Source organism: Corythoichthys intestinalis, chromosome 4 (genome assembly GCF_030265065.1).
Source record: "Corythoichthys intestinalis isolate RoL2023-P3 chromosome 4, ASM3026506v1, whole genome shotgun sequence".
NCBI classification, from domain to species: Eukaryota; Metazoa; Chordata; class Actinopteri; order Syngnathiformes; family Syngnathidae; genus Corythoichthys; species Corythoichthys intestinalis.
The window spans coordinates 38,106,317-38,125,936 of NC_080398.1; the positions used below are offsets into that span (position 1 = coordinate 38,106,317).

Sequence of the window (19,620 nt, forward strand, 5' to 3'; positions counted from 1 at the left end):
AGCTCCAATCACTACAACATGGCCGCCCCCTTTGAGCGTAGTTAGCCAAACGAGCTCTTAGGTTCTCCTGAATATTGTGTCCATATTCACGACACAATGTGGCCACAGTTTGGCCCCGTTTGTCGTACAAACACGTTAATTTGTAGAACAACCTTGCTGGCCGGAGTTCTTTTCAAACGTCGCCAAGGAGCGGCTTTTCGCCGCTTGAGCAGCTGTAAAGCGCTGGTTTACAAGAACCATGGAGACCCTTCCCATGTCATACAGTAAGACTTTAAAGAACATATTTATTTGGTTCTGTAGCTTTTATTTAATTCTATATTTATCGTGCATGCGTGAGTCATTGGCAGCCCCTGGCCCCCAAAAATAAGCAATCACAGCCAGTCCTTCAAGTTTAAATGAAATTGAGTAACTTTTTGAGAAAATGTACTTCTTAGAATGCTTTTACCACGCCTTTTACCTGAGGAGATTTGTGAAGAATACACAATTATTTTACTCGCTACTTTGTTGACTGATCCCATTATAACAATCAGTGGTAACAATGCTTTTTCTCCACTAGAGGGCAATCATGCTCTTTCGACTAGTGATTTTTTTGTTCTGGTCTGAATTCAATGATTTTTGTGTCGTAGGAACAGGAGTGCAAAAATTAATTAAATAAAGACACAATTAAATAAATTATTAAATGTGTCATTAAATGCTTCTATTTCAATATTTATTTCAACATTTATTTATTGCAGTTAATACTTATATAATTCAGTTTATATTTATCTGTATGAATTTATATGTATTTTTTCCCCTTTTTATTTATTTCAATTTACATTTATTTCAATATTGTTTTTTTCACTTTTTATTTATTTATTTCCATTTTTATTTAATTATTCCAACATTTATTTTCATTTTTATTTATTTGTTTCAATATTTATTAATTTTTTCCCCACATATTTTTTCCATTTTTATTTAATTATTTTAACATTTATTTTAATTTTTATTTCTTTGTTTCAACATTTATTCCAATAAATATTTATTTACTTATTTAAACTTTATTTATTTGAACATTTATAAGTTTATTTCCATTTTTAAAATTTCATTATTTATTTATTTATTTATTTCAACATTTATTTATTGCAGTTAATATTTATTTATTTCAGTTTATATTTATTTTTCACTTTTTCATTTTAATTTATATTGATCTATATTTAAAATTTTTCACTTTTTATTTATTTCCATTTTTTTTCAATTATTTCAACATTTATTTTCATATTTATTTATTTCAATATTCATTTTTTTCACAGTATTTCCATTTTTATTGAATTATTTCAACATTTAAATATTTTTCTTTATTTCACCATTTGTTCATTTATTCCAATATATATTTATTCATTTCAACTTTATTTTTTAAATTTGAACATTTATATATATATATTTATTTCTTTTATTTATTTCATTATTCATGTATTTATTTCATTATTTAGTTATTTCAACATTTATTGCAGTTAATAATTATTTCAGTTTATATTTATTTATTTCAATTTATATTTATTTTTTTCACTTTTTCATTTCAATTTATATTTATTTCAATATTTTTTTTTCACTTTTTATTTATTTCCATTTTTATTCAATTATTTCAACATTTATTTTCATTTTTATTTATTTATTCCAATATTTATTCATTTTTTTCACACATTTATTTCCATTTTTATTGAATTATTTCAATATTTATTTTAATTTTTATTTCTTTATTTCAACATTTATTCATTTATTCCAATATCTATTTATTCATTTCAACTATATATTTTTTTTTATTTGAACATTTATATATTTATTTCTCTTTTTATTTATTTCATTCTTCTTGCACTCTTGTTCCCCTTGTGGCCGCATGAAATAATTTTATCGGTCATTGGTTCATCAAACTTGGTAGGCGGGCGTAAACTGGGCTGGGTTTGAGTTGAGCAAGTCAAGCTCCATGGCTCTGGAGTCAAGCTCGTGCTCCTAGCTTCCCAACATGGCAGTGATTGCTGAGGTTCTGCATGAGCTCTCTCTCGACAAACCGCTGTGTTTTGTAAGACACGTGCTCAGGGTCCGAATTTCCTGCATCAATGTGTTCTGCTAAGTCTAACATGTAAGTTATAAAATCTCGAGAAAGCTTATTCGTATTGTCACTGTTCCATCAGCTTATTGGTCAAAAAGCAGGATAAGAATGCGTTTCCCTGCATATTCTTGAAAAGCACCATACTAGTATTCGTTCATTTTACAAAAAAATAAGACGCTATTTTCAAGTTTTATTATAATATGGGACGTACTTTTGTTTCTGAACACGGGAAGATTCTGTTTATCAAGGGACAGTTGGCTACCCTAACTTGAAATCTGTGTTTGAGTAGAAAGTTAAAACTTTGTGTTTGTCAGGTTAAAGAATGTAGATCTTCCTCCAGTGGGTCCAAAGGATGTTCTGGTTAAAATTCTGGCTGCTCCTATCAACCCATCTGACATCAACATGATCCAAGGTAATAAGGATTGGAAACTAAATCGGACAAAGGCTTGAATTCTCAGAGTTTTAACCAGTTTTTTTCCCCAGGTACATATGCCATCCTGCCGGAACTTCCAGCCATTGGTGGCAATGAGGGCTTGGCCCAAGTGGTGGAGGTGGGTGGAAAGGTCACATCTGTCCAAGTAGGCGATTGGGTCATCCCGAGAGATGCTGGTTTAGGTGAACACACTTTTTTTTTGCAATTACTTGGCATGTACGTACATTTGCGTAAAAAGAGGGCTGCCACGATGAATTGATTAACCCTATATTGCTAAATGTATCACATTTGATACACCTAAAATTCCACGATTTTGAGACTAATTCAGAATTTTGACATTTCTTTTTGAAAAAAAAAAGATGCAAGTCAACACATGCATCTGCAGGTTCCGTAAAAAAAAAAAAAAAAAACAGGATTTAGCAAGGGTTATAGATATCTGAGCGCTTATTACACATATTCATTTTGACTTTTCTTTTTACAAATTTGAAAAAAAGGTTTCATTTGGACCTTATTTTTCGAATTTTGGGATTCTCTGATGATTGCTTCATATTGCTGGCATTAAAGGGCTAATCATCATCAAATTAGAAAATCAGTTGACAACTATTTTGTTAGTTGATGAGTGGTTTAGAGACATTGTTGACCTCAAAATTGTCCCAATCCTGTTTTTTTTTTTTTTTTTTTTTGCCTCTTAATCGTAACATTTTCTTGTCTGTTTTATTTTTATTTCCCTTAAAAAAAGGGGGGTATGTTAAAATTTTTTATCCATTTAAATTTTTTTTTTTTTTTTAATAAAAAAGGAAAATCATCAAGATTATCTTTTTATCTGTTTATATATTGATTTATTTTCCCTTTTTTTTATCTCTGTAATTGTTGAACATTTTTATTCAAAAGCAAAAAAGGGAGAAAACCCAGCAAACATTCTCTAATTTTAAGATTTAATCATAGAGGAAAAAAGTAGTGGAAAAACAAACATTCTGTTATTATTTATTTACATATTTATTTTACATTTTTATATTGTATTTATTTACAATTTTTAATTTAAAAAAATGAGAAGAACCTGTAAGCATGAATTTTTTTAGGGTTTGATTTTTATTTTTTTTTTTAAAGAAAAAACTATCCTCTTTATTTAAATGTTTTTTTTTAATTCTTCTTATTGATTTTGATTTAAAAAATCTGATTTCTAGACGACAGAAATTAGGGAGAGCTACCGAGCTTTATCTGGCTAGATCAAAGCTACAAACATGTCAATCATCGTTAACTTTAGGTACCAAACACCAGCTGCACTAGTAAAGAAAAGCAGCAGGATTGAGGGTGAGAGACTGTACGTGCATGAATCAGAAAAACATAAATATATTTTTTTGAATAAAAAAAACCTGATCCTGTTCACACGATTCCGATCCTCTGAAAAATGGCGCCATCGGCCCGATATCTGAACACGTGATCAGATCTAGACATCCTTAACAAATTTTATAGAGATTATATATTTGCAAAAAACAAACGGTCGATGCAAGTGATTTACTTTTGCGGGCCACACAAAAGGATGTGGCGTGCCGGATCTGGTCCGTGGGCCGCCAGTTTGACACCTGTGTGATACAGGAATGTGGAGGACGGCAGCCGTGCTGGGTGAAGATGACGTCATTTCGGTGCCCAGTGACATTCCAATGTTAGCCGCCGCCACGCTTGGGGTTAACCCCTGCACTGCCTTCAGGATGCTAGCTGATTTTGAGCAACTCCAGCCAGGTAGAAACCATTTCTAAAATGCTTATTATTGATTTGAAATCTATTTAAGTTTAATTTAACGCTGGTTCATTTTGCAGGTGATTCTGTGATCCAGAACGCGGCCAACAGCGGAGTCGGGCAGGCGGTCATTCAGATTGCGGCGCCAAGGGGGATAAACACCATCAACGTCATTCGGGACCGGTAGACTCTTAGCTATTACTTGATAATTACATGGGCAAAAATCTCAACAAAAAAAAAGTTAAATCAGCCATTTTAGGAAGTTTTTCCCCCTCTAAGCTGTTTAGCTAATAAACAGTCAATAAAAGAAGACCCAAAAATTAGCATAAAGTGAGTAAAGTCAATCTTTCTTTTTTTGTAGTTGAACTAGAAAAATAAACTGTCATTACCTTTCTGTTGGACTAGTTCTTTAGATATGTTGCTATTGCCATCGTGTCTGTCATTTGCATCTAGTTCTATAATATATGATTTCTACCGTAGCATTATGTGGGTGTAGCTTGTAGGCTATCGGCTACATTATTGGAGCTACCTAGCATAGCGTTTGCAACGGCGTCTCTTTCCCACTCCTGCTCTGCTCTCTCGTCTCCGTGAGTTGTTCAGTGCTATTGATGGTGCTAAACATCCAATTTATTTGAAGTTGGAAGGTTGATAGTAAATGTTTCCCCCTTTTTAGGCCGGAATTCAGCCAGCTCAGCGATAGGCTGAAGGCCCTCGGAGCAAGTCACGTGATCAAGGAGGACGCACTACGGAAGCCTGAGATGAAGGAACTCTTTAAGGTCTCAAAAATATAATCATGTATTACCTTGAATTCTTACAAGTTACATACGTGCCAAAGCAAAGCTAACATCGGTAATATGTTCGGAAAGTGCATTTTATACAGTCCCTGACAAAAGTCTTGTCACTTATCCATTTTGTAGAAACAGTTTCTAATAACTTGACTTTTAATTATTCAATTGGTTTCAGAAATGGCCCATATGAAAGCTAAGACCCTCCCAAATGATGTTGAATGTACAAAAATATATTTGTTTCACTGAAAAAAGATTTATCATTTAATGAAGACATGAAAGTCAAATTTTGGCAAGACAAAAGTTTTTTCGCCTACAGAAAGTAGTGTGAAAATTGAACAAAAAATGTACTTCAAATACAAAAATATGTTACATACCATAAGCGAATTAAGTAATGGTGCTGTGAGAGCCAAATTTAATATTTTGTATGACTTCCATGGGCTTGAAGGACTGCACCCATGCGGTTCGGCAAGGATTCATACAATTTATTGATGAAGTCATCAGGAACATCTAAGAAAGCAGTCTTGCATGCCTCCCAGAGTTCATCAACATTCTTGGGTTTCGTCTTCCATGCTTCCTCTTTCATCCTACCCCAGGCATGCTCAACGATGTTCATGTCTGGTGAATGGGCTGGCCAGTCCTGGAGGATCTTGATCTTCTTTGCCTTGAGAAACTTTGAGGTAAAGATTGAAGTATGCGATGGAGCACCATCCTGCTGCAGAATTTGTCCCTTTTTATAGTTAGGAATGTAAGAGGCAGCTAAGATTTATTGATATTTCAGATGTGGCATTCCACCCTGCAGATTTCTCGCACTCCCCCATACTGGATGTAACCCTAGACCATGATTTTGGCACCACCAAACTTATTTTCTGGGCGAATCTCGGATCCATGCGGGCTCCAGTAGGTCTCCTGCAATATTTGTAGCGACTGTGGTGTAATTCACTGGAAGATTCATCTGAAAAATCCATCTTTTGCCACTTTTTCAACATCCATCCTTTTGACAGGCTGTGGGCCTGTGGGTTTTTTAATTGTCTGCACCCTGAGAGATCTGCAGGGTGGAAGGCAACATAAATAGTCTGAAATATCAATCAATCTTAGCTGCCTCTTACTTTCCTAACCATAAAAAGGGACAAATTCTGCAGCAGGATGGTGCTCCATTGCATACTTCAGTCTCTACCTCAGTTCCTCAAGGCAAAGAAGATCAAGATCCTTCAGGAGTGGCCAGCCCAGTCACCAGACATGGGTAGGATGAAAGAGGAATCATGGAAGACAAAACCCAAGAATGTTGATGAACTCTGGAAGGCATGCAAGACTGCTTTCTTTGATGTTCCTGATGATTTCATCAATAAATTGTATGAATCCTTGCCAAACTGCATGGATGCAGTCCTTCAAGCCCATGGAAGTCATACAAAATATTCCATTTGAATCTCACAGCACCACTACTTAATTCGCTTATGTTATGTAACATATTTTTGTATTTGAAGTACTTTTTTTTTTTTTCAATTTTCACACTACTTTCTGTAGGCGACAAAACCTTTGTCTTGCCAAAATTTGACCTTTATGTCTTCATTAAATGATAAATCTTTTTTCAGTGAAACAAATATATTTTTGTACATTCAACATCATTTGGTAGGGTCTTAGCTTTCGTATGAGCCATTTCTGAAACCAATTGAATCATTAAAAGTCAGGTTATTAGCAATTGTTTCTACAAAATGGATAAGCGACAAGACTTTTGTCAGGGACTGTAGTTGTTATCTGATCTTTTTTTTTTTCAGACATGTCCGAAGCCCAAACTGGCTTTAAACGCAGTCGGAGGAAAAAGCGCCACCGAGCTGCTCCGTCACCTCCAGTAAGCTTCCTGCACAATCTCAGGGGAGAGACGGAGTATTAAAAAACATGGAGTGATAATACAACTGTGTTTGCTGCAGGGTCGGAGGGTCCATGGTGACCTACGGGGGGATGTCCAAGCAGCCCGTCACGGTCCCTGTGGTATGTAGCGTAATCGTGTCTTAGATTTCACTTGTAAATTTGGTTTGTTCTGAAAACTTACCACTTCCTCAGAGCGCACTAATATTCAAGGACGTGAAAGTATGCGGCTTCTGGGTGACGCAGTGGAAGAGACAACAGTCACACGGTACGTGTATAGAGCAGGGGTCTCAAACTCAATTTATCCGGGGGGGCTTGAGATCAATCAAGTCTGGGTGGACCTCTTTGATGATCCTCTCGTCGGCTAGGTCCATTTTTGCGTTCAGTACAACAATGTTTGAAAATGGCAGTGATTTCGCGCTGAACCGGAAACAACAGTGAGCGGACCAATTACAGTCCCAATCAGTATTCTGATGAGGTGGACGTCAGGCTATGGCGGAGGGTAGTAAATCGGGTCCGCCTTGACGGTGTAGCTCTGCCGCAGAAGCATAACTCGGCCTTAAGACCAAATAAGTAAAATAAAAATGAAAACTGGGGAGAAGTGGGTAAACCTTGGTTCACTACATTTCTTACAGCTGAGTAGAGTTTACTATATTTCTCACAGTTTAATTAATGTTAACATAGTCGAAAACACACAGGAGGACACTTCTCCCTAAGCATCTTCCTACTCAGGTTAGCAGGTTCACACAGTTTAATATAATGGTATTTCTAACTCTGATGCAGGTTGGACTTTCAGTAGCCAAATTAGTGGTGCAATACCGGAGACCAAACGTTTTCTGTAACTCTTCACAAGTGTTTCACACACTGTTGCTGGTATTTTGGCCTATTCCTCCATGCAGATCTCCTCTAGAGCAGTGATGTTTTGGGGCTGTCGTTGGGCAACACGGACTTTTCAACTCCCTCCACAGATTTTCCACGGGGTTGAGATCTAGAGAATGGCTAGGCCACTCCAGGACCTTGAAATGCTTCTTACGAAGCCACTCCTTTGTTGCCCTGGCTGTGTGTTTCGGATCATTGTCATGCTGAAAGACCCAGCCACGTCTCATCTTCAATGCCCTTGCTGATGGAAGGAGATTTTCACTCAAAATCTCTCGATACATGGCCCCATTCATTCTTTCCTTTACACAGATCAGTCGTCCTGGTGCCTTTCCAGAAAAACAGCCCCAAAGCATGATGTTTCCACCCCCATGCTTCACAGTGTGTATGGTGTTCTTCGGATGCAATTCAGTATTCTTTCTCCTCCAAACACGAGGACCTGTGTTTCTATGAAAAAGTTCTATTTTGGTTTCATCTGACCATAACACATTCTCCAAGTCCTCTTCTGGATCATTCAAATGCTCTCTAGCGAACCGCAGACAGGCCTGGACGTGTACTTTCTTCAGCTGCGGGACATGTCTGGCAGTGCAGGATTTGAGTCCCTGGCGGCGCATTGTGTTACTGATAGTAGCCTTTGTTACTGTGTTCCCAGCTCTCTGTAGGTCATTCACAAGGTCCCCCCGTGTGGTTCTGGGATTTTTGTTCACCGTTCTTGTTATCATTTTGACACCACAGGGTGAGATCTTGCGTGGAGCCCCAGACCAAGGGAGATTATCAGTGGTCTTGTATGTCTTCCATTTTCTAATAATTGCTCCCATAGTTGATTTCTTTACACCTAGCAATTTGCCTCTTACAGATTCAGTCTTCCCAGCCTGGTGCAGGTCTACAATTTTGTCTCTGGTGTCCTTCGACAGATCTTTGGTCCTGGCCATAGCAGAGTTTGGAGTCTGACTGACTGAGTTGTGGACAGGTGTCTTTTATACCAGTAATGAGTTAAAACAGGTGCCAATAATACAGGTAACGAGTGGAGCCTCGTTAGACCTCGTTAGAAGAAGTTAGACCTCTTTGACAGCCAGAAATCTTGCTTGTTTGTAGGTGACCAAATACTTATTTTCCACTCTAATTTGGAAATAAATTATTTAAAAATCAAACAATTTGATTTTCTGTGTTTTTTCCCCAGTCTGTCACTCATGGTTGAGGTTTACCCATGTTGACAATTACAGGCCTCTCTAATCTTTTCAAGTAGGAGAACTTGCACAATTGGTGGTTGACTAAATACTTATTTGCCCCACTGTAGCTGAACACATTATATAATGCAAATTTAGGTTGCTTAAAAGATGGTGGGGACAATTTGAGCATCCTGAAAAGTTGGTAGTGTTATGTCCCTACCGTCCCTATGCAAACCTACGCCCTTGCAAGTAGCTGCTGATACAGCAATAACAAACGATTAGCATGTATCAGTTAGCGTCCGCGCATCATCAAAAACAATCACATAAACCCTCACCAAGTATTCCAACACAATTCAAAATGTATAATAAACAGTACAAAAGGGGTTATATACAGCCATCACCTCTGGATCCTTCACAAGCAACAAATGTGCGCGCAGGCTGTCTCCTCTGTCACTCAGCTGCTCTGTGTGTGCGTGTGTGGTGTGGGGGGGCACGTCTATACTGTGTACATGCACTCGCTTCCTGTTCTACACTTCCTGGGCCAATCTTAAAGCATGCATCACAAAACAAAAGTAAACATTCAAAAAAAAAAAAAAAACGATGAGAGGCTGGCGTCCTAAAGTCTAAATCGCTTAAGTCGGGTCCGTTGTAACCCGGGGACTACCTGTAGCTTGTTTTTCTGTTTATTAGGTTTTTTTGTAGAATATCCTAGAATAATTTCCTGACCCATGTGTTGATGATTGTTGGACCGCCATTGGATCGCGCTTTTGCTTTTTGCCGCCCATACAGAAGCATTCCGAGCCATGCTGGACGAGCTGTGCTCCCTCCTTCGCCAGGGAAAGCTTAGCGCACCCGCCTGCACGGAGGTGACGCTGAGCGACTACCGTCACGCTTTGGACGCCGCCATGCGACCTTTCACCTCAGCCAAGCAGATCCTGATCACGTGAAGACTCGCTCAGCGCGGTGATAAATGTCAGGTTTAAAGTTCACTTTTTTTTAATGAATCGTGAGCTTCAAAACTTTAAAAAGACCTTAACGAGTCGTTAAATCGACATGAATTGATAAGAACTTATTTTATTATAGGTTGTAACATGATACTGTCTTCTAAAATTATCAGTGTAAAGAAATAGAGTGACAACTTTTTGTTTCTTGACTTTATTAAACGGCAAACTGAAGGTAGTATTGATAATAATATGGTTTATCATGGGTGATATACACTGTGAAGCCAAAGGTTATTGTTTGTTTAGCTTTGATTATGTTTACAACATGATTAAATCATCATCAAACCTGCTTGTTATGTTATTTAGATAAGGCTGAAACTTCCAAGAGCTCATACAAGGGATTTCAAAAGTCTGCACACCCCATGTTGGAATAAGTTATGGTGATACATACAGTGGTATGAAAAAGTATCTGAATCTTTTGGAATTTCTCACATTTCTGCATAAAATCACCATCAAATGTGATGTGATCTTTGTCAAAATCACACAGATGAAAATGCAGTGTCTGCTTTCACTGAAACCACCCAAACATTTATGTTTTCATATTATAATGGGGATAGCATGCAAACAATAACAGAAGAGGGAAAAATAAGTAAGTAAAACCTCTGCCTAAAGAGCAATTGAAACCAATTTGTACCATACATTTTAAGTCAGGTGTGTGCCCAATCACAAATGAGTGGTTTAAAGCTGGCCTGCCCACTATAAAACACACACCTGGTAAGAAATGTTTTGATGAGAAGCATTGTCTGATGTGCATCATGGCTCGGTCAAAAGACCTGTCTGAAAACCTGCGATCAAGGATTGTTGATTTGTATAAAGCTGGGAAAGGATACAAAACCATCTCTAAAAGTCTGGATGTTCATCAATCAACAGTCAGAGAAGTTGTCTACAAATGGAGAAAGTTTGGCCCTGTTGCTTCTCTCCCAAGGAGTGGGTGTCCATCAAAGATGACGCCAAGAGTTCAGCACAGAATACTCAGAGAGGTAAAAAGGAACCTTAGAGTGTCTGCTAAAGACTAACAGAAATCACTGGCGCAGTCAAGTATCTCTGTGCACACATCAACTATATGTAAAATTATGGCCAAGAATGGTGTTCATGGGAGGACTCCATGGAGGAAGCCACTATCTAAAAAAAACATTGTTGCTCGTTTAATGTTCGCAAAAAGGCACTTGGACACTCCACAGAAGATTTGGCAAAATATTTTGTGGACTGATGAAACCAAAGTTTAATTGTTTGGGAGTAACACACAACGTCATGTGTGGAGGAAAAATGGAACAGCTCACCAACATCAACACCTCATCCCCCAACGTGAAGCATGGTGGAGGGAGCATCATGATTTGGGGCTGCTTTGCTACCTCAGGGCCTGGACAACTTGCAACCATTAATGGAAGAATGAATTCAAAAGTTTATCAGGATGTTTTGCAGAAAAACTTGAGGCCGTCTGTCAGACAGTTGAAGCTAAAAAAAGGATGGATGCTGCAACAAGACAATGATCAAAAACACATAAGTAAATCAGCCTCAGAATGGTTTCAGAAGAACAAAATATATATTCTGGAGTGGCCAAGTCAAAATCCAGACTTAAACCCCATTGAGATGCTGTGGCATGACCTAAAGACACCCATTGATGCCAGACATCTCAGGAATCTGACTGAACTACAGGAGTTTTGTAGAGAATAATGAGCCAAGATTAGCCCAGATCGATGTACCAGACTGATCTGCAGCTACAGGAAGCGTCTGGTTGAAGTTATTGCTGCCAAGGGGAGGGCGGGCACAAAATATTAAATGTGATGGTTCAACTACTTATTTTTTCCCCCTTCTGTCATTGTTCACATAATATCTTAATTAAAATATGAAAACCTATAAATCTTAGGGTGGTTTTAGTTATAGCAGACAGTTTTTTCATCTGTGTGATTTTGACAAGGATCAGATCACATTTGATGGTTATTTTATGCAGAAATGTGAGGAATTCTAAAAGGTTCAGATACGTTTTCATACAACTGTATATGTAAATAAGAAACAAGTGAAACAAGTTAAATTATTTTAAAACCTTTTTTTCAATATTAATTTGACCTATAAAACACAACTCAATGAACAAAAATATTTCGGGAGGGGAAGTGAAATCAATTAAGATAAATAAATCAACTATTATTTTTTCTGCAACAATAAGAAGCATACACAAACAAATGGGTTCATCTATTATTTAAAAGCAATACGATTACATGAATGGTTCTAATAACTCGAAACAAGATATCTGTGATTGGTAGCAGACTAAACCTAACCTATTTGCATTTAACCCTTACATAGTGACTCATTATTGCAAAACTGAAGAGCGCACATGCACTCTACTGGCTGACTTGGAACCTACTGGCAACAATAAGTCCGGATTTGATTAAAGTACAAGTAGTCCCCGGGTTACGAACGAGTTCCGTTCTCACACTGGCGATGTAACCCAAATTTCCATGTTAGTCAGAATTAACACTTAAGGTACCACAAAATCTCAAAATAACTATCCAAAAAGTCCAAAAGTATTTTTTAAATGATAGAGGATACACTGGCCTCTGGTGGCAGCGTTGAGTCTGGCTGGACTGTCGACTTGGTTTGGCCCACACCAGGCTGTAAGTTGTTTCAGCTAATATGTTTCGTACGCATTTATAATTAGGTTTAAAGCTATAGTTTGTGCAATTATGTGTGATTTGCTATGAGAATTGTATTTGTAACATAGCTAGCAGACTTTATTAGGCTAATTAACTAAAGGTACATATTAACCCGGGGACTACCGATAATTAATCAGCCCTGACAGAAAAAAAATCACAACCAGTTTCCAAGGATCGATGCGTACACATCCCTGTGATATACCTCCCAAATTTCTTTCTGATTTGTCCATGAATAATCAAGGAGCAGAACAATAAAAAGGGTGACAACATTTGACCTCCCTCTGGACGGTCGAAATCATTTTGCTTTCATGGAAAACAACAGAAATCGCAGTGTATTTTCTGTTGATATGCTGAAGTTCCAGAAAATCTGACAAATTTATACTGAATAATGTTGATTAATCGCTTACTCTTGAAGTTATGGATTCTCAAAAGTTGAAATGGTTAATCGGTACATCCTTTTGAAAATATTTCATGATTTGTTAAGGAGATTTATTAGATTCTTCAAAATTGACCCAGAATATGTAAGGGTTAAAAACAAATGTTTCTCTAAAAAATGTAACCTATTTGAATCGCTAACTATTGCTAAGCAAAAACAAACAAGAAGCTAACGGCTACGCTAAGGATGCTCAGCAGCCATCCTCCGAAACTGGCTGGGGCCACCTCTCTGGCTACGCAGTTTTCATACCTTTGGAAATCGACTTCACGTGCGGCGCACACGTGAGAGGCCCGGCATTTTCGGTCGCACTCGCTCAAGTCAAAGTTGACCGAGTTGAAACGGTAGTACTGCTGCAGGCGGCAGTTGTCCTTTGAGATGCCTTCAAGGACCTGGTGCATGGACGTCGGAGAGGCATTCATCACCTGGAAGCTCTCGGTCAGACGGTACTCCTTCTCCCAGTTGTCCTGTTTGGTGTTTGCACGTGTCAGATTCAGGTAGTACGCCACCACGTCCTGACGACAAAAATGGAAACCGCCCATTGGTGAGAATATTTCAATCATATTGTCTTTGCAGTTAATCGTCAAGGCGATGTCACATCATTCGATAAATGGGTGTCACTATTACCAACTACCACAACATATATTCTTAATATATCATATTCTGTGACCTAGGCTGGCAGTGAACGAGTTAACTAAAGATGACTTTTGAATAAATGTCCACTGTCCCTGAAAGGTTGAAAGTGGTAACTGTAAGAATGGTTTAGCTGTTGACAGAAAACTAATGGCAAACATTTTGAGCATATACGTGACCCTTGTGCTAATGCTAGCCCTAGCGTTGGGCTAGGCAAGCAGCTTCTTTTGACCTTGCCAGGGTGACGAAAATGCTCTAAAACCCAGTAGCCCATTACAGATACTGTAACTGACTAAAAGGAAAAAACACTTCAAATTCCCAGTCAGTGACATTTGACACTGTTAATCACTCTCTCGTACTTGAACCAGGAGTGTGTCGGTGTCATATTCGAAAATGCGAATGCCGGGATTGTTAGCGCCGTTCTTGACGCCAGGGAGTGTTGTCTCCCACGGTGTCACACCCGGGCTGATGAACATAGTGCTGATGGGAACGCCTGCAGAACAAGTGGGACACAATATCCGCTTTACCCAATTCGAGGAAGAAACCACATGGGTCATTCCAGGATTGGAGGACATTTTGGCTTTCAATTTCTTCAAGATTAAGCCTTCGTTTATCTGGCTTTCTGCAACATACAGTGGGGCAAATAAGTTGTAGTCAGCCACTAATTGTGCAAGTTCTCCCACTTGAAAATATTTGAGAGGCCTGTAATTGTCAACATGGGTAAACCTCCACCATGAGAGACAGAATGTGGGGGAAAAAAAACAGAAAATCACATTGTTTGATTTTTAAAGAATTTATTTGCAAATCATGGTGGAAAATAAGTATTTGGTCAATACCAAAAGTTCATCTCAATACTTTGTTATTTACCCTTTGTTGGCAATAACGGAGGCCAAACTTTTTCTGTAACTCTTCACAAGCTTTTCACACACTGTTGCTGCTATTTTGGCCCATTACTCCATGTGGATCTCCTCTAGAGCAGTGATGTTTTGGGGCTGTCGTTGGACAACACGGACTTTCAACTCCCTCCACAGATTTTCTACGGGGTTGAGATCTGGAGACTGGCCAGTCCACTCCAGGACATTGAAATGCTTCTTACGAAGCCACTTCTTTGTTGCCCTGGCTGTGTGTTTGGGATCATTTGTCATGCTGAAAGACCCAGCCACGTCTCATCTTCAATGCCCTTGCTGATGGAAGGAGATTTTAACTCAAAATCTCTCGATACATTGCACGATTCATTCTTTCCTTTACACAGATCAGTCGTCCTGGTCCCTTTGCAGAAAAACAGCCCCAAAGCATAATGTTTCCACCCCCATGCTTCACAGTGGGTATGGTGTTCTTCAGATGCAATTCAGTATTCTTTCTCCTCCAAAAACGAGAACCTGTGTTTCTACCAAAAAGTTCTATTTTGGTTTCATCTGACCATAACACATTCTCCCAGTCCTCTTCTGGATCATCCAACTGCTCTCTAACGAACCGCAGACGGGCCTGGATGTGTACTGGCTTCAGCAGGGGGACACGTCTGGCAGTGCAGGATTTGAGTCCCTGGTGGCGCATTGTGTTACTGATAGTAGCCTTTGTTACTGTGGTCCCAGCTCTCTGTAGGTCATTCAGTAGGTCCCCCCGTGTGGTTCTGGGATTTTTGCTCACCGGTCTTGTTATCATTTTGATGCCACGGGGTAAGATCTTGCATTGAGCCCCAGATTGAGGGAGATTATCAGTCGTCTTGTATGTCTTCCATTTTCTAATAATTGCTCCCACAGTTGATTTCTTTACACCAAGCATTTTACCTATTGCAGATTCAGTCTTCCCAGCCTGGTGCAGGTCTATAATTTTGTCTCTGGTGTCCTTCGACAGCTCTTTGGTCTTGGCCCTCGTGGAGAAATCTCCTTCCATCAGCAAGGTCATTGAAGATGAGACGTGGCTGGGTCTTTCAGCAAGACAATGATCCCAAACACACAGCCAGGGCAACAAAGGAGTGGCTTCGTAAGAAGCATTTCAAGGTCCTGGAGTGGACTAGCCAGTCTCCAGATCTCAACCCAAAAAAAAATCTATGGAGGGAGTTGAAAGTCCGTGTTGCCCAACGACAGCCCCAAAACATCACTGCTCTAGAGGAGATCTGCATGGAGGAATGGGCCAAAATACGAGCAACTGTGTGAAAAGCTTGTGAAGAGGTACAGAAAACGTTTGGCCTCCGTTATTATCAACAAAGGGTACATAACAAAGTATTGAGATGAACTTTTGGTATTGACCAAATACTTATTTTCCACCATGATTTGCAAATAAATTCTTTAAAAATCAAACAATGTGATTTTGTGGGGTTTTTTTCCATATTCTTTTTCTCATGGTTGACAATTACAGGCCTCTCTAATCTTTTCAAGTAGGAGAACTTGCACAATTGGTGGTTGACTAAATACTTATTTGCCCCACTGTATATTTTGTCTGGATTGTTTCAAATTTAAAGAGTGGGATGTAAAATGTCCTCCAATTCTGAAATGACTTATATGCAAACTGCTGAACAGACACAAAAGATACCTTTGGAGTCGTAGAACATGCGGAAAGTGTCGGTGTGATGGTGGCCAAAGAACTGTCCCTTGATTACGGCGTGGTGATTCTGAATGAGTGCTAGGTAGCGCTCATTGAACTGCGGCCTGTACCAAAAGTGGCCCCGCTTCTTCTCGAACATCCCCGGAGGGACGTGACCGATGATGTACACCTACAGCACCAAGACAGGAAAGTGAAATACGGTAATATGATTATACTCTGACGGCGTCGCGATTACCTTCTCTTTGTCTTCGGCCGCCTTTGTGAGGATTTCCTCTGCCCATTTAAACTGGCCGGCTGGATCCTTGTCATTCTCTGTAGCGTTGTTGCGGTTGTAGTAGAGATTCGTATTTAGCACCAGCATCCTGAAACCTGGACGATCTAGGAGCTTTTCCGTGTAGTACCCGCCTGCAATGTCATCAAGTTGAGTCATAAAATCTAGCTCTGCATTTTAGCTTAGCTTAATTTTAGTTTATTTGATCTTATCTTTGCTTTATAAAATGCTTCATTGTAGTTAAATTGTTGCCTTTTGAAAATCATACTGTGTTCCTAAAAGTTCACTTAGTCACTCATTTTGTGAAACTGTTATACTGTTTTAGGTATTAATAATACAGTATTAGGTAATATTGGGGGAAAAAATGATTTAAATAAGACAACTCTCATATACTTCTGAAACTTCTTCCTCTAATAAAAAAGGAAGTTACCATGACATTTTTTTTTTTGTTCAAAAAAAAAAATCTTATTATGTAATATGAGTATTCTCATAAAACTCCACTTTACAAATACATTTGTCATCATATTGCAACATATTACTGTCCTTTAGATAATGTAACTTTATTTTTTTATATTACTTTTTGTAATAAGATATATTTGCTACTTTAAGCTTCGAGCTGAAATGAATACTCGAGAAACTCGAGTAACTCGAGTTTAAAAACTGATCCGAGTAATTTTATTCACCTCGAGGAATCGTTTAATTTTGCCAGCTCTAAGCATCACGTTTTGCCCGGACTCCTTTCAATGCGGGACAACGCGCTGACGTCACATGCGTAGAAGAAGAAGCAATTAAAAAAGTACCTTACTGCAGCCGACAGCCGTTACAAACTGCGCTGACGTTGCTAAAAACTACTCCCGCATGTTGCTACGGTGGTAGCAGGTAGCGTCTGATGCGTGTCATAGATATCACATGTACGTAGAACTAGATGCGAAATGACCGACTCGGCGGCGTTAATAAAACAGCCGCCATCTTACAGCAGTACACTTCTCAGCGCTCATAAATAAGACTGTCACTCGCTCACGTAACGTTATCCCTCGGAGGGCTAGGTTTCTATTCATTATGACCACTGCCGATGCGTGGCCAGCTGTTACATACAGGCTATATTTAATCTGTGAAAACAGCGCTGTAAAGTGATTAGGGTGTAAAATAAAAAAAATAATAATGCTAACTGTCAATTTTAGCTCAATAGTCATTGCTGGATAAAACACCAAGTAGCACTGGTGCCTAATGTGCTCCAATACAGCAAAGCATTTATTTTGAACACTGCAAAAACTCAAAATCTTATCAGGACTTACAGTTTAGACTAACTTAAAACTTAACTTATAGCTTGACACAAATGGAAATTCAATTGAAACACGTGGGAAAAACACCTAATTTTTAAGTGATGCGTGTTATCAAGCGTAATGACGTTTTTAGGTAAGAAATACATATATATATATTTTTTATAAGCTCTAAAAGTTTTTTGAGTGAGTCACACTTGCAATGCAATTTTTGGCTGTTTTCAACAATGTACATCGAAAATAAAGACACTGATTGACTGAAAATGGTTCAATATTAGATGAAATGTCTTGTTTTCTCATATATATTTATAATTGCTCTTTACCTAAAGAAAATATGTTTTATCCGATTACTCGATTAATCGATAGAATTTTCAGTCGATTACTAAAATATTCGATAGCTGCAGCCCTAGTTGTAAGAGTTAACAATACTAAAAATGTGAGAAAAAAAAACAAAAAAAAGAATACAGCTTTATTCTCCAAACATTACTATTTTATTAATTAAGGTAATATTAATTTGACTGTTCTGATCAAACTTTTTTAATAAAAGAATTATCACATATTCCACCTTACTAACTAAACTCCTATTATCCTAAAACATAGACTTCATAATGTATTGGCGGGATACGGGGCGTGAGGCCGATACATAGGCGGCCTGCATTGTTAGCGAGGCGGTCAAAGCTAATCGATGGGAATCACAGACAAAGAGCTTTTTTTCGTTGAGAATTCTTGTGAATAAATGCTTAAATCCCCAAATTCTTTACAGATATGGACGTAAAACAGTCTCGATTCTTAGTTAAAAGCAAAAAAAAAAAAAAGTGCAGTTAGCATTTATTTTACGTAAATATGTCGAAGTACAATGGTAGTCTGTTAGTAAATGTAGCTAGCAGCAGCTTTATGTAAACAGAGCTTTTCCGATGAAAATTCTTGTGAATAAATGCTTAAATCCCTGAATTCTTAATAGATAGGGGCGTAAAACAGTCTCGATACTTGATTAAAAGCAAAAAAAAAAACGTGCAGTTAGCATTTATTTTACATAAATATGTCGAAGTACAACGCTAGTCTGTTAGTAAATGTAGCTAGCGGCCGCCTGATGTAAACAGAGCTTTTCCAGTGAATGTTCTTGTGAATAAATGCTTAATTCGTCGAATTCTTTATAGATATGGACGTAAAAGTCTCGATACTTGGTTAAAAGCAAGAAAACGGTGCAGTTAGCATTTATTTTATGTAAATATGTCGAAGTACAATGCTAGTCTACCAGTAAATGTAGCTAGCGGCTGCCTTATGTAAACAGAGCTTTTCCGGTGACAATTCTTGTGAATAAATGCTGAAATCCCCGAATTCTTTATACATTTGGACGTAAAACAGTCTCGGTTCTTGGTTAAAAGCAAAAAAAAAAAAAGGAAAAAAAAGTGCAGTTAGCATTTATTTTTCGTAAATATGCCGACGTACAATGCTAGTCTGTTAGTAAATGTAGCTAGCGGCCGCCTTATGTAAACAGAGCTTTTTCGGTGAAAGTTCTTGTGACTAAATGCTTAAATCCCGTAATTCTTTATAGATATGGATGTAAAACAGCTTCGATTGTTGGTTAAAAGCAAAAAAAAAACAACGTGCAGTTAGCATTTATTTTACGTAAATATGCCGAAGTGCAATGCTAGTCTGTCAGTGAATGTAGCTAGTGGCCACCATTTGTAAACAGCTTTTCCGGTGAAAATTATTGTTAATAAATGCTTAAATCCTCGAATTCTTTATAGATATGGATGTAAAACATCAACGTCTCTATTTTACATAAATATTGTGAATTATGATGCCAATGCAGTTGCGGCTAATTCCTCCCATTGTTTTCACAACGTTTTAA

General features: G+C 38.1%; 2 protein-coding genes across 6 annotated transcripts in view; one reads left to right on the forward strand and one right to left on the reverse strand.

Moving 5' to 3' along the window:
• mecr (mitochondrial trans-2-enoyl-CoA reductase) lies at positions 1-10,279 on the forward strand. Its single transcript, XM_057833490.1, has 10 exons — positions 1-263; positions 2,401-2,498; positions 2,570-2,701; positions 4,116-4,259; positions 4,337-4,439; positions 4,930-5,032; positions 6,817-6,890; positions 6,970-7,030; positions 7,103-7,175; positions 9,742-10,279. The coding sequence occupies exons 1-10, from the start codon at positions 97-99 to the stop codon at positions 9,897-9,899; spliced, it is 1,113 nt and encodes a 370-aa protein (XP_057689473.1). The 5' UTR covers positions 1-96; the 3' UTR covers positions 9,900-10,279.
• Positions 10,079-19,620, reverse strand: part of smpdl3b (sphingomyelin phosphodiesterase acid like 3B) — a 23,535-nt gene continuing 13,993 nt past the window's right edge. For all 5 annotated transcript variants that reach the window (XM_057833479.1, XM_057833480.1, XM_057833477.1 and 2 more), the window contains exons 7-10: positions 16,450-16,619; positions 16,203-16,383; positions 14,030-14,163; positions 10,079-13,552 (exon numbers count right to left, since the gene is read on the reverse strand). In XM_057833479.1, the coding sequence (XP_057689462.1) occupies positions 13,187-13,552; positions 14,030-14,163; positions 16,203-16,383; positions 16,450-16,619 (851 nt within the window). In that variant the 3' untranslated portion in view covers positions 10,079-13,186. The remainder of the gene's footprint in view (positions 13,553-14,029; positions 14,164-16,202; positions 16,384-16,449; positions 16,620-19,620) is intronic.